The following is a 25,941-nucleotide window of genomic DNA, read 5'->3' as shown; positions in this document are numbered from 1 at the left end:
TCATCTTGTGGCCAGATGGGCTTTGGCTGCTCTAAATAAACTTTCCTCATCCATTCACGTGGAGACAGTGATGAGACAATTTAAGTAAAGAAAACGTGTGAGCCACCTGGGTGGCTCAGTTGATTAAGCAACCGACTCTTGATTTCGGGTCAGGTCATGATCTTGGGGTTCGTGAGTTTGAGCCCTGCATCTGGCTCTGTGCTGATGGTACAGAGCCTGCTTGGGATTCTATCTTTCCCTCTCTCTCTGCTGCTCATGCTGGTGTGTGTGCTTCCTTCCTCTCTCTCAAAATAAATAAATAAACTTAAATTTGTTTTGGAAAAAAAAAAAGAAAATGTGTGAGGTTAACAATCACGGATATTAGATAGAAAAAATTAAGGAAATCTGTAACCATTACCAAAAAAACCTATAAATATTGAATCATATCATAGTTTCCTTTAGTATCATAAATACAATTTTGAAACTGTGATTTAGATTTAGTCACTTCAATGTCCTTTCCTTTTCATTTCTTTCTGCTTCCATTCTTTCCCTAGGACCCTTTCTCTGGCTGAAGCCAGCTCAGATCCCACAGCCCAGCACCCAGAACAGCACTTTGGTTGAAACCGGAAAGTTCCACGGGGGGAGCTTATATAAACCATGAGAATAAGTGTCATTTCGATTCCAAGCTCTTCACGTTGCTTAAATTAACCAATGTTTTGGATTTTTTGCCCAGAAAATGGGACCGATAAAATAGTACATCCTCTTTTTCGTGATGATTAAATATGCTAATGCATGTGAATCACTTAGCACAGTGTTTGGCATATAATACCGCTTCTTCAAAGTTAGTTCTAACTGCATAATCATTTTTCCAACTAAGCTCATCCATGTTCCCTAGCTTCAAGTACCAAATTAAAACATCCAAAAAGATTCCCACCCGTTACTAAGAATTACTACACCCACCACCTGCCATATTCTAGCTCTGGAGACAAGAATCACCAATTTAATATTTATCTGGAAAAGAAAGAAAATATTACGAAGGCAGGGGCAGGGGCGATGCATGCTGTATTTGTGGCTACCCTCTGCTGGCTGGTGTGCCAGAAACACCAGGTGCATTTTTGGGGTCAGGTCATAATATCCCACCCAGTTCTTGAAGAACTTCACCCATAATATGCTCTCCTTCTGGCCCCATATCCCCTGACTCCCCACCCTTAAGTAAACTGGTGCATGAAGCAGCTGTTTTCAGTCTCAACCTTGACTCAGTAGTTCACCCACCAACATTTAGAACGTTTCTCATATGCTTAGTTTTTTTGTTTGGAAGGTTCTTGAAGTTTGGGGGTTGTTTTTCTTCCCCCCCTTTCAGTTTCTGTTTCTTTTTCTTCTCCCTGTGTCTTTTGCTCCATTTGAGCCATTGCTTTTTGTAAAAGGAAGAGAGATATTTGTATGTGATTGCTGGCCAAAGAGCAGGTTGGACACGAAGGGGTAAGTTACAAGGAGTGGAGTTCTGTTAAATTTCATTTTTTAATTTCCTCCTTTTAAAAAAAAAAATTTAACGTGTATTTATTTTTGAGAGAGACAGAGACAGAGCATGAGTTGGGGAGGGGTAGACAGAGGGGGAGACACAGAATCCGAAGCAGGCTGCAGGCTCTGGGCTGTCAGCACAGAGCCCGACGCAGGGCTCGAGCCCACGAACTGGGAGATCATGACCTGAGCCGAAGTCAAGAGCCGGACGCTTAACCGACTGAGCCAGCGGCACCCCGTTAATTTCCTCCTTGGTCACGTTGACTGTGTCAGCAGCTCGCCGCACACATACAGAGGTTGGTCCTTGCCTTCAAGGTGCTTCTAGCCCACTGAAGCCCCAAACTTGTAAGCGATCACAAGCAGCTTTTCAAGGAGAGGCTCCAGAGGGCAGCAGATCTCTGGCCCACAAGGGCAAGTCAGGGCGAGGGGGGGCTTCTCCGAGGAGGCGAAGCGGGAGCAGCAAAGACGGGCCCTTCCAGGCAAAACGAGGGGGGTGTGCCCGTCCTTCGGAGGGAGGCCCAAGTGGGTCTGCGCTGCTGAGTGTCAAGGGTGAGTAGGGAGAGCAGACAGGCGGGTTAGACGAAGCCGGCTCGCTCTGCCTCCCCTTCCTGATGAAGACAGGGATAGCAGAGGAGCCTCTGGACGGCGCTCAGCCTGCCGCAGTTTGGGTAGGAAAACAAAAAGAAGTGATGTGATTGAAAGGTGCCTTCAAAGACCGGGTGTAGACAGGTGGCATCCCATCTTACAAACTCAATCTGTCTTGGGTTTTTCTTTTGTTAACTCTCTCAGGATGTACTTTCCCATAAAAATACATGGTTTTTTATAAAGGTGGTCAAATTTTTAAGATGTCCCACAAAAGCCTTTTAAAACCAGAATCAATCGGGGGGTGGGGGGCGCTGGGTGGCTCAGTCAGTTGAGCATCCAACTTCGGCCCACGTCATGATCTCATGGTTCGTGGGTTAGAGCACAAGTCAGGCTCTGTGCTGACAGCTCAGAGCCTGGAGCCTGCTTTGCATTCTGTGTCTCCCTCTCTCTCTCTGTCCTTCCCCCGCTTGCACTCTGTTTCTCTCTCTCTCTCTCAAAAATAAACAAATGTAAAGATGAAATAAAATAAAAAATAAAAACCAGAATCAATCAGAACCCTAGTACAATTTCATCTGCATCACTGCTTAAATAACCTTTTCACCGGATGTTCTAGAAATCAATGGCCATTTATAACATTGCCTATAGAAAATTATATTCCATTTCCTCAGAGTTGATAAACATATACCAGAACGTCAGGTTACTCTTTTCCTCATATTTGCCCTAGGGGTGTAAAGGAGAAAGGAAATGCAGGGCTTTGGGAAATACTTCTTCCCATAGCTTCAACTCTTGGCGTAATGTGTGTTCAAATATCAGACGTTACAGAGAGTCCTTAAGTCAGGAAGTCCATTTGGTTTAATTAGGAGTTTGCAGGAATATGGAGAATGAATAATACGATTGCATCTCTTACAAAACACTAAGAGTTTAAGGATGAAGCCGTTGGCAGATGCTGCAGTCGAAGCTATTTGAAACCTTCTATGTTTTTTTGCAAGAATAAACAATGTTACTACATTTGTTTTTCTCCCCAGGAGTTCCTGGAACAGACCGGACACATTCCCCCTTGCCTCTTCCTCCCCACCATAGCTACACACACGTCTGTGATCAACATAAACCAAGTGGAAAATCAAACAAAACAAAAGCTCAACCCTATCATTTTACTCCCCCTCTTAAAAATCAACTTGAATGTATCTGACATTAACTCAATGTCAAAAACAACTCCATCTAGAGAAGAAGACATTCTAACACATTTATGATTTCTACTCATTCTCCGCTGGGTGTGACCGCCCTTGGCTACATTACATTAATGCTGATGAACAGGAAGCAGTTTTTATCTCCTCCCATCTCACCCCCGTCTTGGTACGCTTTTGTTTTACAAAGAAAACCTTGTTTTGAAATAAAATCAATTGGAAATGCCGGGGTGAGATTTTAATTAAAGGCTCAGAGGGAGATAATTCTTTTTGTAGATGACTCATGTTAGCGATTTCAAACTGAAAAGGGTTGGAATAGTTGTAGCGTTCGTGGTTTTAAATCTGTGCCTTCTGTGGGTATACTGGCCAGGAAATCAAATTTCCAAAGGCCCTGGGCCACCTAGGTCCTTCCTTCTTGTGGGTGAATTGAGTCAGAGATACTACCTTAAGGTGCACACGTATGAAAAACAGTTGAAGCAATCAAAACAGAACTATAGCTGGATTTTTAAAAATACAATTATAGGGGTGCCAGGGTGGTTTAGTCGGTTAAGTGTCCAACTTTGACTCGCCATGATCTCGCAGTTCGTGGGTTCGAGCCCCACGTTGGGCTCTGTGCTGACAGCTCGGAGCCTGGAGCCCGCTTCGGATTCTATGTCTCCCTCTCTCTCTGCCCCTCCCCTACTCGCTCACACTCTCTCTCTTTCTCTCTCAAAAATAAACATTAAAAAAATCTTTTTAATCAAAAATAATAAAATGAAATAAAAATGCAATTATACTCAAGTAGAATATAGGATATAGAACAGCCAACTATATGTAAAGTCCTGTGCGAGGTGTTTCAAGGGTTACAGAGATGGTTCTTTGCTTTGGAGACACTTGGAATAGGTGAATGTAGGGCCCATACGTGTAAATTATGTGGTCGATAATTTTCTAGTCACTGACCACAGTGCCTGGGATATACCAATTAATGGACACAGGCCCTAACTTCAAGGAGCTCAAATGGGTACTCATGTGACAACATGAAGACAGTGCAAAGGGAGACGAAACTCTAACAGCTGCCCCTATTGTATTTGTAGAGCCTTCTGTATTTTTCCTTCTCGGCCCTTATCAATTTGCACATATATCTCTGTATGTTTATTTGGGTCTTGTCTCCATCTCCCCCTGGAGTGACAGGTCTCCAAGAGCAGCATCAATATCTGTTTTGTTCACGATTCCAATGTCAGCACGTCATTGCTCAGGGCCTGGCACTTAATAGGTGCTCAAAAAAGAGGTGCCTGGGTGGCTCAGACGGTTAAGCGTCAGACTCTGGCTCTGGCCACGACCTCGTGGTTCCCAAGTTCAAGCCCCCACTCTGGGCTCTGTGCTGACAGCTCAGAGCCTAGAGCCTGCTTCAGATTCCAGGTCTCCCTCTCTCTCTCGCTCTCTCTCTCTCTGTCTCTCTCTCTCAAAAGTAAACAAAATTCAAACAAATTAAATTAAAGTAAAATTAAAAATAAAATTAAAAAAAATAGGTGCTCAAAAAAAAAAAAATCTGCTATGAAAATTGAAGACCCAGTAAATGAATTCATGAATTGCTTGCTCACTTAGAGTAAAACTGCATTTTGGGGTGGGGCGAGTGAAATACCGGGGTGTGGCGTAGAATATATCCCTGAAACTAGAATTTTTTTTTAATTTGCTTATTTATTTATTTTGGGAAAGAGAGACTACGAGCGGGGGCGGGGCAGAGAGACAGGGAGAATCCTAAGCGGGCTCCGTGTGGTCAGCACACAGAGCCTGACCTGGGGCTCGAGCCCACAAAACCGTGAGATCATGACCTGAGCCAAAATCCAGGGGTGGTCGCTTAACCGACTAAACCACCTCAGGTGCCCAAGACTCGGGTGTTTTTTAATTTGGTTAACGGGGAGAGGTGAAAGCCACTGAATGACTACAAGGACTCTAAAGGAACCAAATTCCGTTTCTAGCTGTTAGAGAGGATGAAAGGCAAGTAAGGCTCAAACTAAGCATGCTCAGTTCTTCAGCCAGGTAGGGCCTACTCCTGGGAAAAGAGGTGGGGGAGGCCACCACAACCCCTAAGGGTCTGATCAGAATCTATTGTGAGGCCGTAATTTATCAGGACTTAAAAACAAAGGGGCGCCTGGGTGGTGCAGTCGGTTAAGCGTCCGACTTCAGCCAGGTCACGATCTCGCGGTCCGTGAGTTCGAGCCCCGCGTCGGGCTCTGGACTGATGGCTCGGAGCCTGGAGCCTGTTTCCGATTCTGTGTCTCCCTCTCTCTCTGCCCCTCCCCCGTTCATGCTCTGTCTCTCTCTGTCCCAAAAATAAATAAACGTTGAAAAAATAAAAATTAAAAAAAAAAAAAAAACAGAAGTAGCCCGGAGGCAAAGACCAGTCTTGCGGTTGGAAGACACATAACTACAGCTTTCATTCCAGACTCCAGACGTATGTTGGGAACGGTCAAGAGGAAAGCCAGGATGGGGAAGCATAGAACAGGGATTTTACATTTCCAAAAGAGGTGTCCCCAAACCGTCCCCTCTCAGGGACAATCCAATGTAAAGTCAATTCAGTTTAAATCTGTGTCGTAGATGCCCCCTGCTGGCTGTGGGAAAGTGTGCGCATCAGTGGAGAATCCTCTAGAGAGCAGACCTGTAGATGATTGGAAGATCAGAAGGCGGTGTTCCAGGCTGCTGCTTGCTGAAGAAACACCCCAGAGCTTGGTGGCACAGAAGTAAAAAGGGCATGCGTTTTCTTGGCTCCTGAAAGTGTCGTAAATACCCAGAAAAGATAAACAAGAGTTTCGAAAGCACTTGTTCGCAGCCAGTCTCCACAGCCTGGGAGTGCTGCCTCCAGAGCCATCAGCTAATCTGAGATGCAGGGGAAGAAGTGGGGTCCTCTGAGCTCCTGTCGTCAAGGTGGGAATCACACAGACAGAACCCAAGCCGAGGCTGAGAGAGAGAAGGGAGCCCGGAGGGTGTGTGTTCACGAGGCGAGACCCATCTGGAAAGTCTCATCTGGTTGGAAAAGCCTTCCTGTTGGCGGCTCTTGTAGAGCTTGAGATGAATGGAGTTTGTTACTCATCGATGGCTCATGAGAGGCAGGGGTTAGTAAATGACCTTGAAAACCCTTAGCGGAATAGAAAGAAATACAGTGGAAAATCAGGCCAGTGCAGGAACTAAAATTCTGAACTCCCCAGGATGCTCGGAACATGGCCTCTTAAAAATCAAGATCCACGGTGCCGGGTCATTCCAGTAGAGAGAAAATGTATCAGTTTGGAATCTACCATTTTCCTGAATTAACCTACTTCGATATGAACTACAGACAGTTCATGCCTTGCTTGTGTCCAAGCTCCTACCTCAACTACCCCGGACTGACTTGTTACTTTCGGGTCCCGCACAGGCAACGCACAGTAAAGGCTAGGGAGTCGACACGGGTGCTTATTCAAATAAGCTGACCTTATTTCTGAGGATCATAGTTGAGATAGAAAAGACAGGCCTCCGTAGAATTCGCCTTTTGCTCACTTATTTATTCAACAGATTATTAAATGCTTGTCCTACGCCATACACTATTACGGGTTTTGAAATCCCCAGTGAAACAAAAAGACAAGGTCCTCTCATGGAGTCTGTATGTTAGTTGAATAGGACAAACACAAAACAAGGAATCGAAACAATGAAATTAAAAATCCCAGCCGGTCGTAATTGCTACGATGTGACATTGTGTGTGTAGGCTTTCGCCTCAGCGACATGCCCCAATAAGGAACTCACATTATCCTGGCGGTCAGCAAGCTTTTTACCAAGACCGTGCTGCAGAAGTGACCTCGGTAAGTGTTTCAGCTGTCCTTCCTGAGATCAACATCAGCTGCTTTGCCAGTTAGCAGAATATGTTAGCAATGCGGTTTTACATGCAGGTTCGTTCAGTAGATAATTGGCTCTCCCGGGCACAATAACGGCGTTCAAGTCATTTGGACAGGTGACTCATTGTGGGAACCCGCACCCATTTCATAGAAAGGTTATACAAATGTAATGATCTCTTCACCCTTAGAGACGGCACCCATAGCTTGATCCCTAAAATAGTCTTGCGTTCAAGCCTTGATTTGGAGATTTCTTGTTGCCTGATATCACCCACAAGGGCCTCAGGATATTGTCTGGCTGAATCTTTCCCGCCAGTTGTGGTCAGAGCACAAAGAATGAGGACTTTACTGAGACTGGAGAACAAGTTATAGAAACTTTTTCGCACCAGCTCGTTAATATTTATTCGCACAAATAAGTATGGCCCGTTCGGGTTTCACGTTACGTATGGTGGTCTTGATTTCATAAGCTGGTAGCAAAGTCGTAGGGAAGCAGGTGGCCGTCACCCATGGCTCACCATTAATGGCTATGTCTAGCTACCAAAATGAACCTGAGAGTTGGATATGAATAAATTGATTTAGGCTAGTTTTCAACAGTCACTTACTCTCTGTGTGACCTTATACAAGTTCCGTGACATCTCCTGGCCTCGGTTCCATCGTCTGTTAAAAAAGGACAACATTAGTGCTGCCCGTGCAAAGCCTTCTGCGAAGAGTGCATGAGATAATGTATGTGAAAGTTAGCATAGTGCCTGGAACGTAAATGTCATCCAACACATGGTGGTGGTGGTCGTCCTTCTCCTCGTCACCGCTACCACCATCATCACCACCATCACCTTCATCATCACCATCATCACCACCATCCTGAGTAGGGAAAGGGTTAACATTAGGCAGGGATAGATAAGGGACCTCGGGGAAGCAGGCTGCAGCTGCAAGTGGGAGGCTGAAGCTGCTGGCAGGGGCTTGGGGAGAAAAAAAGGAGAGATACATCCCAGACCTGCCTGGGCTAAGCGCCGTGAGTGGAGTCTCACAGGCCTTCTGGTAAGGTCCGGATAAAAAGTCAGAGACAAAAATCTTTGGCGGCAACCCAGTCGGGATCCCTCTCATGCTCGAGAGCTTTGTACTTGCCCTGGACAAACTCTCTCGCTTGGCTCACCCTCTGTTGTCCACGAGCTTCCTTCTTGGACTCCGTGAGACAAGGACCAGTGTCTCTCCCACCCTCCTGTAACGATCATTACCATCATCGTCGCCACCATCATCACCACGGCCTTCATTACCTCTACTCAGGAAACTTCACCTTATACCACCTAGGATTCTGGTTTGTAGCAGTTTCCTTTAACTTTGGGGATGTTAGTATTTGATCACATTAAGCTCATTTTCTCTTGGTCGGACGCATGAACTTCATGCCGTGAAAGGTGAAATGGAAAGGCGTTACTTCTGTCCAGGGCTTTTAAAATGGAGCGGTGGACGCCATTAAAGTATTGGGCCGTATGCACGTTCACACAGGATGAAATCATAAACCTTGAACTAGCTGCAAATATTCCAAGGACTCAGCCTGAACACCTGCTACTTGCGAGAGTGAGAGGTTTTGCTTAGTGATTGCCTTAGCAACCAATTATATTTGGCCAAGATTTGTTTCCTGCCACCAACACCAATCGAAATTCTTTGTAAACAACATATACAAGCGTTGCCTTCCCTTTTGTCTTTAAAAACCCCTGACTTTTGTTCCCTGGCAGAAGGGGGGGGGGGGGAGGAGGAAATGACAGTCTGAGTTGCTACCCGAACCTTTACCTTCTGAGCTGCAATTCTGAGACCCCAAATAAGTGCTTTCGTTTTATTTTAGCTCTGCCTCTTTTCTTGGTGCCTTCAACATGACTTTCTTGGCGAGATGACAAAGATACCGAACTGAGAGAATTAGGAAAAGTCAGAAGCAATTTCTGGTGGCCCTACTCTGGGGAAGACAGGAGGGTCTTAGCAGTGACCAAAAACAGAAGGGAGGGCCTGACTCACCTACAGGTGGTGTGGAAGGCTCTACCTTTGTGGCACCCTTGTTTGCTTCCTACTGATCAACAGCAGACTGGACGTGGGCAGGTTGATAGAGTCCGGCCCTATCTGGTGATGCATCTTCTTCCTCAGTCACATGGGGGAGAGACACTCTGTCTCCCCAGATCCCTGATACATGTGAGTGTGGAAGACCACGCGAGGTCACCGGACTTTCCTTACAATCACACAATCTAGGTGTAAGCGCTCTACCTGGCCGAGAGCTCACTCCTCCCCACAGCAAATGGGCAGAAAGCAAGTGATCTGTAGCAACTCTTAAAGATAATAACAGTGATTTAGGGGCGCCTGGGTGGCGCAGTCGGTTAAGCGTCCGACTTCAGCCAGGTCACGATCTCGCGGTCCGTGAGTTCGAGCCCCGCGTTGGGCTCTGGGCTGATGGCTCAGAGCCTGGAGCCTGCTTCCGATTCTGTGTCTCCCTCTCTCTCTCTGCCCCTCCCCCGTTCATGCTCTGTCTCTGTCTCAAAAATAAATCAAACGTTAAAAAAATTAAAAAAAAAGATAATAACAGTGATTTACACAAAATATTAATTTACCGAGGTGTTAGTTCGTGTTTTCCTCTCCATAGAGTTTTTCCTCTTACTTTTGAGAATCTGTATTCCCTCAATCATAGTTCTGAGACAATGCTTGAGGTACTCAGGCATTTGTGCATTCTTACCTCTGACAAAGCTGTGCTGTAAGGCCAAAAGCAGATATTAATCGAAGGCAGTACTCCATTTCTGGCCTTTGTTTTCCAAGACCCTAAACTCACCAGGGAAATAGGGTGGCATCTTCTCAGAGAAGAGAATTGCTTTTAATGAATGGTAAAGGAAGAGACCGAAAAACAGAGGGACAAGAGGGCATTCCTGAAGCAAGTCAGAGGACGGTTGTCCAGTGTTCTCCAACTCATCAAACCACCACCCTTGTCCAGCCCACACCGCAGGACTCCAGGGGGGTTGGTAGGACCATAGAAGGGCAAAGAAATAAGGTGCCCATGAGACTTGCCCTTAGCACCAGAGCTCCTAGCTTATCCAAAATGGTATCCAGACCCAAGCAAGGGCCCCAAAGCAGTATGAAGCTTCAAATAAGAAATATAAATAATAATGTATCCATTTTAAAATTGTTCAAAACCAGTCACCTGTAAGTGTGAAAAAGTACCCCCCACACAAACACAGGATTGCTTAAATTAAAACAGTAAATGTTCGGGAGAACTCAGTAACCATATGGTGATGAAACCATGGGAAAAGTGAACTATATGTGGCAAAGTTTCCATTGCTAAAAAAAAAAAAAAAAAAAAAAAAAAAGAATCATCAAGAAAAGAAAAGCAACCAGTTGTTTTGGATAACTTAAGTCATATATAACCACCTGGCTCTGTCCAGAAGATCTCAGAAGACACTTTCCAGATCTCAATTCCATGATTACAGTGACAAATAGCATGTTGAATTGTGTTAAATCTCTTCCCTGCCCTTGGCAAAGAAAATGTCCACCTCCCAACTGTGGTAAAAGCCCGTCTCAGGTTATATAACTGCCAAGAGTTTGCAGAGCAAAGCAGAACGTTGAGCCCTTACCCACAGAATCAAATTAATACCAGAACTAAAAGGCAGGAGACAGAATAGCATGGTGGTTAGGGGCATGGATGTTGGAGCCAAACCATCCAGATTTACCCAACTACCTCTGTGACTTTTGGCAAGTTTTTAAACCTTACTTCTCCTCTGTTTTCTCATCTGTAAGATGGAAAATGGAGACAATAATGGCACCTACCTCAAAAGGTTCTTATGATGACAAGCTGAGTTACTCCATATGAAGCACTTGGATTAATGCCTGAAATATTTACCATGCACTCTGCACATGGCAGGGATGAGGACAGTGACCATGATGATGATTTGCTACCACTCCTATGCCAGTGACGAAAAATGTCTATCTTATTCCTGCTGGTCGTCCCATTATCTCCCACGCGCATGGTCTTGCTCTCCCACTGTCGAAATGGCAATTTACAGCTGTTCTACTACTTGAAGAGGCAAACGAATCTCACTCCTTCCTGAAAAGTGTGTAGCTACCCCAGCCTACACTTCTTTCTGCCTTCTCTGGTAACAAGTCACAAAATTGAGGCATAGTTAAGGGGCCTTAGAGGGCTTTTAATTTACCCCCCCCCCTTACTTTTTTGTTTATTTATTTTAAGAGAGGGTAGGAGGGGCAGAGAGACACACACACACAGAGAGAGAGAGAGAGAGCAAAGCAGGCTCTGAGCGGTCAGTGCAGAGTTCGATGTGGGGCTCGACTTCATGAACCAGGAGATCGTGACCCGAGTTGAAATCAAGAGTTGGTTGCTTAACTGACTAAGCCACCCAGGCACCCCACCCTCCTCTTATTTTAAAAGAAAACACAAAACACCAAGGCTTATGGAAATTAAAGTTTTTTTAATAAGATCTCAGGAGATCTTAATCCCAAGATCTCTAAGAAGTTCTGGAGCAAGGGATAGAACACATTGTAGTTTTGTTTTGTTTTTTAAATTTTTTAAATGTTTTATTTATTTTTGAGAGTGGGGGGGAAGGGGCAGAGAGAGAGGGAGACACAGAATCTGAAGCAAGCTCCAGGCTCCGAGCTGTCAGCACAGAGCCAGATACGGGCCTCGAACTCACAAACCATGAGATCTTGACCTGAGCCACCCAGGCACCCCAGAACACATTGTTTTCTGCAAAGTTGCAGGCGGCCCGTTTTCACTCAATTACTCTAGTCCCTCACGAACGTACGTCTCAGCTCTATATGTACGTACTTCCGGCGAGATAGCCGGTTTCTTGCGGGTGAGTACCGAATCTTTCGTCCTTGGTCTCCTAGAGCCCCTTGAAATTAACTAAGTACTTTAAAGTTGCTTTACCTCCTAAGCGCACAAGCCCACGTTGCTTGAGTTTATGTTCCAACTCTTTCTCACCAGCTGGGTGACTTTGGGCAAGTTGCTTAATTTCTGAGCCTCCATTTTTCTATGTAAAATGGAGATAATATAGCCTCAATCTCATATCTATGATACGAAGCTAAATAAATCAATGCATTGAAATGTTTAGAATAGCACTTGGAGCATAGCAAATATTCTATAAGTGTTACCTATTCTTATTGCTGCCTAATTATATTTGCCCTCCTATCTCTATCACAGCATCTTGCACATGTTACTAAATGTTTATTGAATGGATGAATGGAATGGAATGGAACAGAATAAAATATGTTCAACAAAGATCTGGGTGACTAACATGCCAGATGAGCCCCTTTCAGAAGGCTTCTACCTTGGAATAGTGCAGCTAATTCTGAGGGTACAGCAAAGGCACACAGCTGGAGGACACTTCTATGGGGTAACAAGGAAAGCCAATCCAGAGACGTCTGCTGCTGCCTGGTGAGGCTCAGAGCTACGTGGCAATATCACCTCTCTTGTGCTATTTAAAAATGGAAGAGGGGCGCCTGGGTGGCTCAGTCGGTTAAGCGTTCGACTTCAGCTCAGGTCATGATCTCACGGTTCGTGGGTTCGAGCCCTGCACCGGGCTCTGTGCTGATAGCTCAGAGCCCGGAGCCTGCTTTGGATTCTGTGTCTCCCTCTCTCTCTCTCTCTCTGCCCCTCCCCTGCTTGCAGCCTGTGTCTCTCTCTGTCTCTCAAAAATAAATAAGCGTCAAAAAAAATATATTGTTTTTCCCAAGCACTGGCTATTCCGTACCAAGGGTTCCCGTGGAAATTGAGACATTTCCCATGCTTTCATGGCCTGTGCCTGACACATCCATCATGCGGAGCAGGTTATTGGGGGTGATGAAAGAGGCCGTGGGGGGACGAGACAGACAAGATAGAAGCAGATTATTTCCCTTTGACCTTCAATTCCCTGTCTTATTCGAAATATTGTTGGCAGGATTTCTGGACTTTTGGTAATTCAGTTGGGAAGCCAGATAATAAGTAGTGGGAACATTGTCTTCAAGTTGAGGACGACAGAAATTTATGGTTTATTTTAATTCCCCAAGTAGAGGGGCCAGCGACCTTCCCACGAGAGCTTCTCTGAACACTAGTGTGAGCCGTAGCCTTCGAACATCTCCGTGCCATTCTGCTTTAAACTTTTATAATTTAAGGGACTTTACAGACTGAACGTTTCTAGTTGCACATGGCCCCTGCCTTATTTAACTTGTTTTATATATTACAAAAGAAGGACATAAGATGAGTCATAAAGAATATTGAAGAAGGAAGAAAGGAAACAGAGTGAAATTCTATTTATTGAGACCTTACTCAACAGTAACATGTGTCACATCACTTAATAAAATTATGGTTCCCACAATGTAACGTGTCTTCTCCCCGTGAATTTATGTATTGGATCCAAATGCATTACCTCAAATAATCAAAACCAGTTGGTTAACGTTTATCTTTGGCAAATTATTAGGAGGGTTCGTTGAGCAAAATAATAACATAACTGTGAGGAACAGGACTATTTCTTTGTCTGAGGCCCGGAATTTGATTTCACGCCATTTCTTCTCTCTTGCCGCCAACATCCTGCTAACAGTCCCTTAATCTTCTCAAGATTTCTGTTTTCAGGAACGGTCTGCTCATGGATTCCCACATTCGTTTCTATATTCATTCACTTCTCAGACTCTAATAGAGTTAACCCCAGTCTGTCGGGCACTGTACTAGAGCACAGGGGAATGTTCCACACAATTGCTAAGAGATTGTTCCTCACCTTTCATCTGATGGAGCAGATGTGTCTATAGGATGCGGCTGTGATAAGCTGGGATAGGCTGCAGATGTGAAATTAGCACGTTGGGACTCACGCATGCAGAGTGTATTGTCTGCCCTTGGGCCCGACACCTAAATTGCCATGCCTCTTCATTGGTAAAACAGTGATGTTGATAACACCTCCCTTCCAGGGTTGGGATAAGAATTAAAGTAGGTGCTGTTAGATACCCAAAAGTGGGGGAAAAAGTGGCATGAGCCACAAGGAAGATGCGAAAGTTCCATGAGAGCTCAGAGGCTGGAGGGCCACCTTCCCCCTGAGGGAGAAACAGAGAAAGTCTCCCCAGGGGGTTGATGGTTGGTTGGGGGGTGGGGTGGATGATTTGGCTGTGACCCTGTGTGATAGGGGGTCTGTGACAGACCCTGTGACAGTATTGCTTTGCGTCCCCAAACAGATACTCACTCCCTGTGCTTCCTCCAGCTCCCCAGAGATCCTTCCCCAAGTTTACTACAGACGTCCTCGTCTTCCTAAGACGTTTTCCAAAAATTCCAAAGAAGCTTTCGAAGCGTATAGGGTGTGTTGTGGGGTCGCGATGCTGGAAACTTCTCTCCAGCGTGCTTATGGCGCTCCTTCATTTTCCTCCAGGGAGCCACGCAGTCTGCCTTGTGGGGCCCACACACCGGGAACCGAAGAATGGGATGCCCCACATTGTGTGGTTGCTGGGACTGGATGGGAGTGACTAAGTTGGAGATCTGGGCTCAGGATAGACACAAGGCCCAGGAACCGAGCAGATGGTCACCAGCGAGAGGCAAAGCGGGCGCCCCTGGGCTGAGCACCCTCCTCTAGACAGGAGGCACAAGGGATCTTAGACGAATGCACCTGTCATTTCACGTATCGCAAATGCAAGTCACGGCTGATGGGAGACCGTCGGATATAAAACACAGCAAGGGACAAAAGACCCAAGGAAGCGGGGCCAGAGAGGGGCTAGGGCCATGCCACAGAAAGTAGATGGGAAGGACAGTGTCTTCTAAATGGTCGAGTATCTAGTTAAACCCTTGAGATATGGCCTGAGAAATGTTCACTGAAGATGGCAGAACTTTCTGCAATGCAACGAAAGAGGCACAGACGGAGAAGGGGAACTGGCACGGGGAGTTGTCTCGTTTAACTTTGGATGCTTCGCGGTTCCCTGTTGTAGCCCCATCCTGATACTTGGCGACAAAGCTTTCCCAACGTGAAGGTGACTAAGAAAAACCGCGCACTAAGACAAAGCACGTGCATGTCCACTAATTAAATGGTTTGACTCAACGCATCTAATGCATAACCTTGCCTAGCACTTATAACAACCCCGTGAAGGAGGTATCGATATATCGCCACCTTACAGGTGAGAAAACTGAGTTACAGAGAAGCTTGTCCAAAATCACCCGATCAATGACAATGGTAGGAGTCAAACTCAATCTCCTTACAGACCCTGGGCCCTTAATCACTATGTGATAAGCCTGACTTGTCCTGTTCGGTTATTCTCGTTGGCAGCTATAGGCATCTGGAAAGTTGACATGGGGAGACACATTTTTTTTTTCTTAAAGACGATAGTTTATTTGGTAGCCAAAATCTTTTGAAGGATGGTGTCTAGGGAAGAAGAAGTATTTTAAAAGTGGAGGTGTACAAAACTCATACATTAAAGTCCATCAGATAAAACAAAGGTGAAAAGTCAAGCTGCAGACCTTGAATTAGCTCCAACTCCAACCAGCTCTGTGATCTTGGACAAGTCGTCACAAGGTCTGGACCTGTCTTCTCATCTATAAAAGAAGGGGTTTGTCTGTGACTCTGCTCCTATTCTCAGTCTCTGATTCTGAGTTGGTGGTAATAGAGGAGAGAGAAAAACATACCACACTCCCCTCAAGGAGCAGAATCCATCAATTCTGGGCACTTGGCTTTACTGCGTGCATCTGAGCAATGAAGATTGTACAAGGCACTCATTTCTAGACGGTCATAACCATCTGTTGTCTCTGCTATTCTTGCCTTTTTCTTGCTCTTAAGCCAGTATGCATTTAATAAAACGTGTTCTATGAGCGGCCGACGAAAGTCATGTATTCCTTCCCTCCCTACCCTTCCAGCCTTTGGTACTCATTCTGGCTTAATTACGAAGGGCCCTGTGTGGCTCAGGAAGAGAGACAAAGGTTAAGCTATTCTCAGTGAATCTGGAAAATAAAAGTTAGGGGGCAATTCAAAAAAAAAAAATCTAAAGGCTTTCGAACCCTCGGTTGAGAATTTGGAGAAAATCCCAACTTACAGAGGTTTTCCCTTCCATACTGCCAGCTAAAGGAGGAAGTGTAAACGCTAACTATGAAGGTAGGAGACATGTTTGCTGGAAAAGGAAAAAATCCCCATCAATCTACACCCATCTCGGCGAACAGCTTTGCTTTCGATTTGTCTGCGTGGATCTCTGATTTCAACAAACAATCCGTCTCTTTGCCGAGTTGTAGAAAATATCAGAGGGGTGTGTGTGTGTGTGTGTGTGTGTGTGTGTGTGCGTGCACGCACAAGTGCACATGCATAAATGTGCATGTTCAAGTTGACATACGTGTTTTTAGATTAGGGGGATTGGGAAACGAAGTCTAAGCTTCTGGAAGCTTGTCATTCAGAAAGCACCAGCACCACATCTTAGACGGTGGGCTCTTTGGAGAAAGTCTTCAGTGTGACCTGCACTGTTGACCTTGTCCCAAAGTGCATACATAGGTCATTCGGTCCCACGGTCTTGACTCAGGTATCTCTTGCTAACTGTCACTTCAAATACGTTGCCAAACACAACAAATGACTTTGTCAGTGGAACATCTTGATCCTTTCCAACCTTCCCGAATCCCCACAGACAAGGGCCTCCTCCCGAAACAGATGTTCTGCACAAGAAGATGTCAAAAAGTAACAGCCTGACCAAAACAGCTCCACTTTGCTACCAATAATACGCACTTACAGAGGAGAGAGCACTTTACATTTTTCAAGTATTTTACTTCATGCCGCGTCTCCTCATCTGACTTGAGTGTGGTGGTTCCAACATCTTTCTGGAAGGCAGAGTTTGAGGATCTGAGTGAGACTCTGTCCAGACGGGCTAGGTGTCGTTTGAGAAGTGTCCCGGGAAGCAGTCCGATAGGAGAGAGAAGAACGGGTAGAATATAGACCGATGGCCTTGACCTCTTTTACTATTCAGGGAACCATCGGGATGGTCAGATGTTGCCTGCCCAAAGCATTTAGAGACTGCTTGGCTGAATCCTTTCAACCCTGCACTATTTCCTTGTTGAAGGAGAAAAAAAAAGAATGTCAGGCCAAGTTCTTTTATCCTGACCGGGGAACTGGATAGAATGCTTTGCGAAGAAACAGCCTGTCTGAGCTTTCCAGGAGCCCTCTGGTCAGAGCCAATAAACCCAGTCCCATGTGCATCAGCTGTGCTGATGACACAGGCATCCTATGATTAGGTTGACTGCACCTTCAGATCTTCCAGGAAAGACCCAATTTCTAATGCCTGGGGTCGAGGCAAGCTGTATGTCCTCATGGAGGCAGAAATTACAGCCATCGTGCACTGTATGCCTGGCACGGATTCTTGGGGTCCAAAGCAGTCCCCAAGAACTGTGAGGACTCCAGGATCTACTCGGCTGGTAGATGAGAACTGGTTACAGATACAAAGGCCTAGAAATCCCGATTCAACCCTTCTCGTTCTAGCCTCAAGGATGGCAACTATTTCACTGTTAAGGCAAAGGATGAGTCTTGCTCCGGGCGGCATTTGGAAGGGCATGGGTAGGGCCACTCTTTCCACTGACTGGAGAAAAACATGACGCTGTGTGAAAGCAATCGACGGAACCACACCCCCGAGGCCCGGTGGGTCTGTGACTTCATATCACATTCCCCTCCCTGCCCTCCAGGAGCTTACACTCCTTAGGTTAGCTGTAAACAAAGTACCGAAATCACAGACTGTTCGAATCCATGACCTGTGAACCTACATCACCCCTGGATCTGACAAGAGACTGAAACCATCTTTTCCTTTCACGGAATTCACCAAAATAAAAGAATCACATTCCACTGCACATAAATACAGATTTTTCACAAACCGAAAGTTTATTCTGGACGTGTCACGAGTATTTTTAAGAACTATGGGGTTCTTAATTTAGTCCATTGAGATCCAAAGTGGGTGGAAGAAAACTGCACATTTTAATTGATTGCTGCTTGAAGCTGCATCCCAAAGTTACTTCCCTGGCCTTCCTGCAGGACTTGGGAGGAGATGCAAAATTAGAATAAAAGTACACTCTTTCCGCAAGACACATGGTGTCCAAATTAAGCACAACAAAGTGATAAAGCTGGAAGAAAGGAAGAGGGTCATGTTAATTGCCTCATCACCATTCCAAGAGGCACCTGACTCATAACTCACCCTCTGCTGCTTATTGGAAGTGAAGGTTACAGCTCAGGACCCCTGTATTCCCCACCCGGTACCCTCTCCGGGAGGTGTAGAGCCTTTTGCACGTGCATCTAAAAATTCTTGTGTTCCACAAATAATTGCAAGAAAAAGAGAAGTAAAAGACAGGAAGCCTATTCCTATGACTCCTATGACTAAGGAGTGAGGTAAGGGTCTCTCAATCCATCCCAGCGTGTGAGCCTGGGGTTTATGTGTCATCCGTGCCTGGGGGGAGATTTAGGGGTATCTGTTCCGTCTTGGGGCAACTGCACGTGAGCTACTGGAGCAGCCCATGGGGGAGAGGGCTCCCCACCCCGCCCCCCACCCCCCACAACTGACAAGTAAAAGAGTAGAAAAAAGATCTAGCTTCCAGGTCTTGTCATGTTGAGCTGCGTGCAGTAGGCGCTTAGTTAACGTGATCTGAGCCCGGCAGGCTCTGTGACAAGGTTTCTGCAGTCCGTGAAGCGACAGGAAGGGTGGGCGAAAGGGCGCCGGACACAAACCCCTCACGTCAACGTTGTTTGTGAACCGTGCACCCCACCTCGCCACACCTGCTGTCAGATCGCTTCAAAATAGGATTTCTGGGGCGCCTCGGTGGCTCAGTCGGTTGACGTCGGACTTCAGCTCAGGACACGATCTCATGGTTTGCGAGTCCGAGCCCCACATCGGGCTCACTGCCTTTAGCACGGAATCCATTTTGGATCCTCTGTCCTTCCCCTCTCTCTGCCCCTCCCCTGCTCATGCTCGCGCCCCCGCTCTCTCTCTCAAAAATAAACCATTAATGCCCACCAGCCCCCCCAACAATTGCTAATGTCTCTCCACCAGATAAAAGCGCTGGCCTCTCAGTCTCTAGGTGCTTCTGTGAGAAGTGCTTTTACATAACTGAGCCTGGTTAATTGCAGAAAGAACACTAGATCCATGGCTAGTGCTTATCCACCTAATAATATAATTCAGTAATAGCGATACAAAAGTATGATCTTTGTTTGGTCCCGATTCACACAACCCAACTGCAAAAAGACCGTTGAGGATATTTGGGTGCTTACTGGATATTTACAAATATTCAAGAGTTGTTCATGTTTAAGTATGGTCCTGGTTTTTAATGTCTTTTAATGTTCTGTGGAGAGCCGGTCTGTTCTTAAAGGAGACACCTGCTGAAGGAATTGTAGATGAAATGGTAAAAATACTGTACTAACTGACAAATTCGTCTTTACTATTAAAACAAAAAAGAGATGAGATTACAATGAGGAAGGATGAAAGTCACTAAGTTTTGTCAAAAGCCTTGGCCCATAATTGAGACTTAACTCCCGATCACCCACGAAGAGAGGAAGAAGGATGGAAGGCAATGAAGTCTTTCATAGGGGTTATAGCATCTCTCCCCAACAAGAAAAGTATCCTCATTTACAGATGAGGAGATGAAGCTCGGAGAGGTTTAGCGACTTTCTCGAGTTCACACAGCGAGGAAATAACAGAGGTAGAGTTACGAGCGCGGTGTTCTTTTTACTCCACCTCACCACTAATGTGGAGGCAGGGAACAGACTGTGAGCTTGTGTCCTTCTCTGGGTTTACTTGACTCTGGGTTTTTTTCAGCATTCCTAAAATGTGTAATCTCAGGCAGTCAAAAACAGGCTTTCACTGTCTTTATCCTCTGGGTGACTCAGCCTTTAAAATACAGTGCAGGCTCAATGTTATCTGAGAACTGATTGGAACTTTAAAGAAAGAGATAGGAACCTGCTATCTTCTGGCCTCCAGCCAGAGTCTGGTTCCTGTTACTAAGGATTGATTCTGACGGAACTAATTAAAGTTTAGTTCCTTTGCTTTCTGGCCAGCAGGACAGACAAAAGCCATGAACAGAGAGCCGGAGAAACATTAACCCCATCCCTAGATATCAGCTATCCCATAACAGTGGGTGGTGTTTGCGAAAGAAGGAAAAATTAGATAATTTTTAAAAATTTTTTAATGTTTGTTTACTTTTAAGAAAGAGAGACAGAGCACCAGCAGGAGAGGGGCAGAGAGAGAGAGGGAGACACAGAATCCGAAGCAGGCTCCAGGCTCCGAGCTGTCAGCAGAGACCCCAATACGGGGCTCGAACCCACAAACTGTGAGATCATGACCTGAGCTGATGTTGGATGCTTAACCAGCTGAGCCACCCAGGTGCCCCGGAAAAATTAGATGACCTTTCAAGGATCCTTCCACACTGAAGGTTCCGGGATCCAAGCGTGTTTTGAGTTGATATCGGGTGTTTCAACATAGGCCAGGCTGACCGAAAGACGAGGAAGAGGTGCCTCCTTTAGGGAAGGAAGCTTTTCATCAGAAAAGCTGGCGTAGTAACTGCTCGAGAAAGAGCTAAAGTCATAGGGCGTTAGAAGCTTCACCGACAGCTGCACCTACCCTCACTAGAAACAAGAACACTCACCTCTTTAACACAGTTTTCCTATGGAAGTTGCAGAAATGCTGGAGGGAGTCTCCTCCCCACCCTCCTCCCTCTCCTACTCCTCCCCTCCCGCTCCCCGCCATCCCCGCCACCCCGGAAATCTCTCTTTGTTTTGGAACATGCACACTCTGTCCCCTGGCAGCCCCCCAATATCACTGTTGATCTTCCCGATCCCTTTGGAAGCGGAGGAAGCACCAGGCCACCCTGGGAGCAAGTCTGTCTCCACTTGTAAATTTATTCATGCGTTCTCTAGACAAAAATATTTATTAAGTACCTACTATATGCCAAGGGCAGATTGTCTTTTTTAGTAAATAAACTCTTTAGGCAAAGGGGTGGGAATATCTTTCCTCCTGAGCAGATCTCTTCAATCTTCACAGACAGGAGGGGATGGGAAATTGACAGGTCCCCAGGAGACAGTAAAAAAGGACATGCTGCACAGGAGGGTAACTGATTAGAAATTCAAAGTTCCCTCTGTGCTTGTCTCAGGGGGATAACACCAAGAGTACAAAGGAGTCTGAACAGCAGTCACACTCCCTGGGCCCTCTCCCCTCCTTGACTTTGCCCAGGTAGGTTCTGCAGATGGCCTTGGAACACCTTCTTCCTCTGGGCTCTTCCCATATAGGCCTGGCTAACTCCTTCCTGAGACTCAGTTCGTGAGCCTGGCCTAAGTATCGTTTCTGGCAACTTCCTGCAAATTTTCCCTGACCACCGAAAGCTGTTGTGGGGTTGGGGGGGAAGGGGGGGCGGCTCAGAGCTTTTGGTGGTCAGGGAAACTCCGTGCAGTTACTCCTTCATAGTGGATCTCAGCTAATTTCCATACGCTTTCTTGTTTCTTTCCCTAACTGGGCTGCAGTTTCCTTGAGAGCAGGGTCTGGGTCCTCTGTCCTTACGCCTAAGGCAAGTATGGAGGTTTGAAAGGCAATCCAGAGAACTGATCAATACTGTGTCATCAATAAGAATCAAAACAAAGTTATTCTTAGTGATTCCCCACCCCTCAACTTTATTGAACTATTTAGTTTATTGAAATTTATGAACAATTTAGTTCATTTACTTCCGTAACATTATAGTGTTTCAGTTGGCGACTGATATTGGCGATTATATCACAAGACGATGAGCTACAACAGGGTTCAGATTCATACTTATTTGCAGAAAGCATGATCCTAACGTTAACTGGAAGCTCCACCCCTATCTCTGTAGGCTTCTTTGGTGATCTCTTACTGGTTCTATGACTTGTTCAATTTCACTGCTACAGTGTTCTTTCTACGGTTGGCCCAAGGGTGTGTTCATGCCTTTGAAAAAGCTGGGTTTACTTAATCCTGCAGACCCAGGAGCCTTGGCCCACTCAGCAAGGTGTTTCCACGCGGCTTAACAACCTTAAAAGATTAGTTGATTAATGGCCCTGCTTATTAGATGCCTTTCTATTCTAAATTATCCACACCTAGACCCGTATAAATCAAAGAGGAGGAAAAAATGGAATGTGTAGTAAAAATAAATATAAACGAAAAATACCAAAATATCACCTTTGTTATTAACCCTGCACAGCTCCTGAAATTCCCACAAACTGGAGATGACCAGAAGCTTCCCTGTGAACGGTGGATTGAAAATATTTTCACCACCTTAAACAGAAATCAGGGGCGCCCAGGTGGCTCAGTTGGTCAAGCCTCTAACTTCAGCTCAGGTCATGATCTCCCGTTTCGTGAGTTTGAGCCCCGCATCGGCCTCTGTGCTGATGGCTCGGAGCCTAGTGCCTGCTTTGGATTCTGTGTCTCCCTCTCTCTCTCTGCCCCTCCCCTGCTTGCACTCAGTCTCTCAGTCTCTCTGTCTCTCTCTCAAATATAAACATTAAAACAATAAAAAAAGAAATAAAAAAAGAAATCAGATCTACAGCAGACGCTGGCAGAGGTAAGGAGTTCATGACACTTCATTAATATCCCAGGGAAAACTCTCTGCCAGAAGCCAAGTCTTCATTATTTGTTTCCTCCCCTCTTGGGTTGGTGTGAACTGTGAACGTGGTGACAGGACTAGTCAGCACTGAGGGAGAACAATTATAATAATCACACCGGCTGCTTATATTACACTAACAACTTTTTGGGAATCATCATAACACTTTTCATTTTAGAATATTTTTGTCTTCTTCCAAAGAGCCATATTTATTTTTTAATTTTTTTTTTTTTAGTTTATTTATTTTGACAGAGAAAGAGAGTGGGAGCAGGGGACGGGGAGGGAGAGACAGAAACAACGTGTGCATGGCCAGCATGGAGCCTGATGCGGGGCTCAAACTCACGAACTGTGAGATCATGACCTGAGCCGAAGTCGGACGCTTAACCTACTGAGCCACCCAGGCGCCCCACTGGTCTCGTTAAATATATAAAAATACGTGAGGTCAACTTTGAGTTTTAATAAGCAGTGATCTTAAAGATCTAAAGAAAGAAAGAATAGCTTCTATCATTATGTAAAAGTTGACTCTGGTTTAATGCTTCCCTCCACGTTGAAAAAAGAAATATGTTCTGGGATTAAATCTCCCGGTACACGAAGTAAAGTTTGCTTTCTTATGAGCAGGTGGCTTCTGCCACAGCCATGATTTCAGCACAGGGTTCGGTTCTTGATGATTTTTCATTAATTGAGTCTTTTCGGCTCCCAAATGTTTAGAGAGAAATCAATTTGATAAATTTCCTTTTAATTGCATCTCTTGCTAGCCACAGAATTCAACTGTGCTTTGAACATATTGAAACTATGTTAGAATGGAAAAGGATGTTAGAGAATGGCAAATCCAAGTCTCCTTGATTCAATAAGAAGATAGAATCCCGGGGCAGTGAAAGAACTTGCCCATGGGTGCAAATGTAGATAATGACAAGACTGAATCTGCTCCTAACTCCTTCACCGGTCCTCTTTCCACCAGGATAAATCACAGCACGCTAATCTGGCTTCGGTAAACTGAATTTTATTTCCAAAGCAACTGAAAGGTGCAATTTCACTCTTCAGCAGAGCTTTGCATTATAAACAGATTAGTTTTGTATGCATGTATATTGTCCTAATTTCTTATGTATGAGTCTTCAGATATCTTTATCTAAGCATTGAGACCTACCCACGTTCCTCTTGTAATGTGGAGAGAAATGGGGGGGGGGTGGGCATCTAGTGAAGAGGGAGGTGAGAGACAGAGAGGAGAGCAAAGATGATGGGTTTGGATGCATTCATTCAAGCAACATGCTTCCCTTAGAATAGATAGTCTCAGGCTCTTTTTTTTTTTTTTTTGACATTTATTTATTTTTGAGAGAGAGAGAGAGAGAGAGAGAGAGAGAGAGAGCATGAGCCGGGGAGGGTCAGAGAGAGAGAGACACACACACACAGAATCTGAAACAGGCTCCAGGCTGAGCTGTCAGCACAGAGCCCGACACGGGGCTCGAACCCACGGACCGCAAGATCATGACCTGAGCTGAAGTCGGACGCTTAACCAGCTGAGCCACCCAGGAGCCCCAATAGTCTCAGACTCTTTCCACGAACGTGTGCTAACAGTTGCACAATCCCATTCCTCTAAAAACTCCTCTCAGCATTGTCCTTGGAAATCGGACTCTATTTGCAATGGAAATGGACCACAAAAAACAAGAATGAGTAGGACACAATTCGAAGATTCTACCACATGCCAGTGAATGAGAAGGTTCAGGCAATCCAGGAAAACATGCTTGCTCCTTGGCCACCCTCAAGTATCCCACGTGCACATTAGTTATATCCTGGAGCATAGGATGTCACTGTGCACTCAAAGATACAAAAAGGGATTCAATATTAAGGTTGATCATGAATCAGATATAAAACAGTAATAGGGGTCAGACCTGAGCTTGTAAGAGACGAGAGAAATCATAAATAGCCCATGGAACACAACCTTCTTAGGCAAACACTGCCAGAGCCTTTAGAGATGGAGTTAGGTTGCACACAGATCACTTTATTTCCTTTAAATAATGAAGCCTCGCACCAAATGTGATCAAATCCATGCTTAAGAAATAAGAGGAAAATACACATCCCTACTTCTGCGCGTCAGGTAGGGTTGTTGGGTTAACTTTTCTAACGAGTCCGATATTTGTTTTCTTCTATTTACTTGGCCCAGATGCTTAGGGTTCCCTCCAGAATATTGTCTACCTTAAGGATAACCAGAGAACCTCAAAGGTATTTTCCCATTTATCTAAAAAGGAAGGCTAGCTAATAAATAACCTCTGTGTCCCAACCGCCTTCTTCTCGCCAGGGTTCCGGCTAATTTTATCCAGTGGGATCAAGATACACAGCACAATGAGAAATCCCCTCTTCCTCCTGGCAAACCTGCCTCTCTCTCTGTCCACGCACATTAATCAATGAAGGTTAACATTTACACAGTTCTCCTAGGTGCCAGGAAGTGGGCTGAGGGTTTAATATACAGTAACTCATTCAGTCCTCATAAGCAGCCCCCGAGGTAGGTTACTGGCATCTCCGTTTCAGAGAAGGAAACTGAGATACGGAGAGTAAATAAATTGCCCGACCCCACAAAACAGTAGGACCGGGATTCAAACACAGGCGATTCGATATTGTATTTCTTGCTCTTAACCATACACTTCTGACTCTGAGCAAGCACCCTATGGACGAGGCATCTCCTTGGAGGAAATGAAGTTCGAGATCTTAAGTGATGCACGAAATACCCCATGGTGCATCTATCTGTCTCCTATTGCTCAGATCTTACAAGCCTCTGTGCTGTTAGCAGAGAGGAGGCGAGACCCAATCTCTAATCCCACACCTGTTTCCGCACAAACAACAACAGCTCTCTATCGCCTCTGGATATCCACCCCTGCGCAAAGATTCTCCGTATCTCCATCTCTTAAGCCCAAATAACTTGGTTCTCACCTTTCCAGGCACGAATGGGGCAAAGCCGCGAGTCCTTTGCACATTGTGGCAAGCGGCTCAGCGTCTCGGTTTTGAACACGCGATTCTGCACAGCAGAGCGAGTCTTTGAGAACTCCTTAACTGTCTGGGGCTGCCTTTCCCTCCGAGGAATATATAGAGGCTCTTTGCCAGCCCTCTGCTGCTCCCTGGACCAATCCAGACCTCAGAGGAAATCGCTGGCTGGGGCACAGCCGTTGGAGGAGGAGGCTGGAATCCCGTCTCTGCAGCATTAGCCTCCGGCTGCTCCAGCAGGGGCCTCCCCTGTGCACTGGTCATTCAGGTTTTAACCCGTGAATGTGAGCCCACCGAGGAGCAGAGTGCCAGGGGCCACCCCAGATCTGCC

The 25,941-nt window shown here is 45.6% G+C and overlaps 1 protein-coding gene across 1 annotated transcript in view; it reads right to left on the bottom strand.

The window, feature by feature from the left end:
• The window catches only part of RGS5 (regulator of G protein signaling 5), a 52,056-nt gene extending 26,345 nt beyond the window's left edge, over positions 1–25,711 (bottom strand). Inside the window, exon 1 of the mRNA XM_003999541.6 lies at positions 25,560–25,711. Coding sequence (XP_003999590.1) covers positions 25,560–25,603 — 44 coding nt within the window. The 5' untranslated portion in view covers positions 25,604–25,711. The remainder of the gene's footprint in view (positions 1–25,559) is intronic.
• Positions 25,712–25,941: the final 230 nt, after the last annotated feature.

This window comes from Felis catus, chromosome F1 (genome assembly GCF_018350175.1).
Source record: "Felis catus isolate Fca126 chromosome F1, F.catus_Fca126_mat1.0, whole genome shotgun sequence".
Lineage (NCBI taxonomy): Eukaryota > Metazoa > Chordata > Mammalia > Carnivora > Felidae > Felis > Felis catus.
This window is presented reverse-complemented; position numbering and strand designations above follow the sequence as displayed.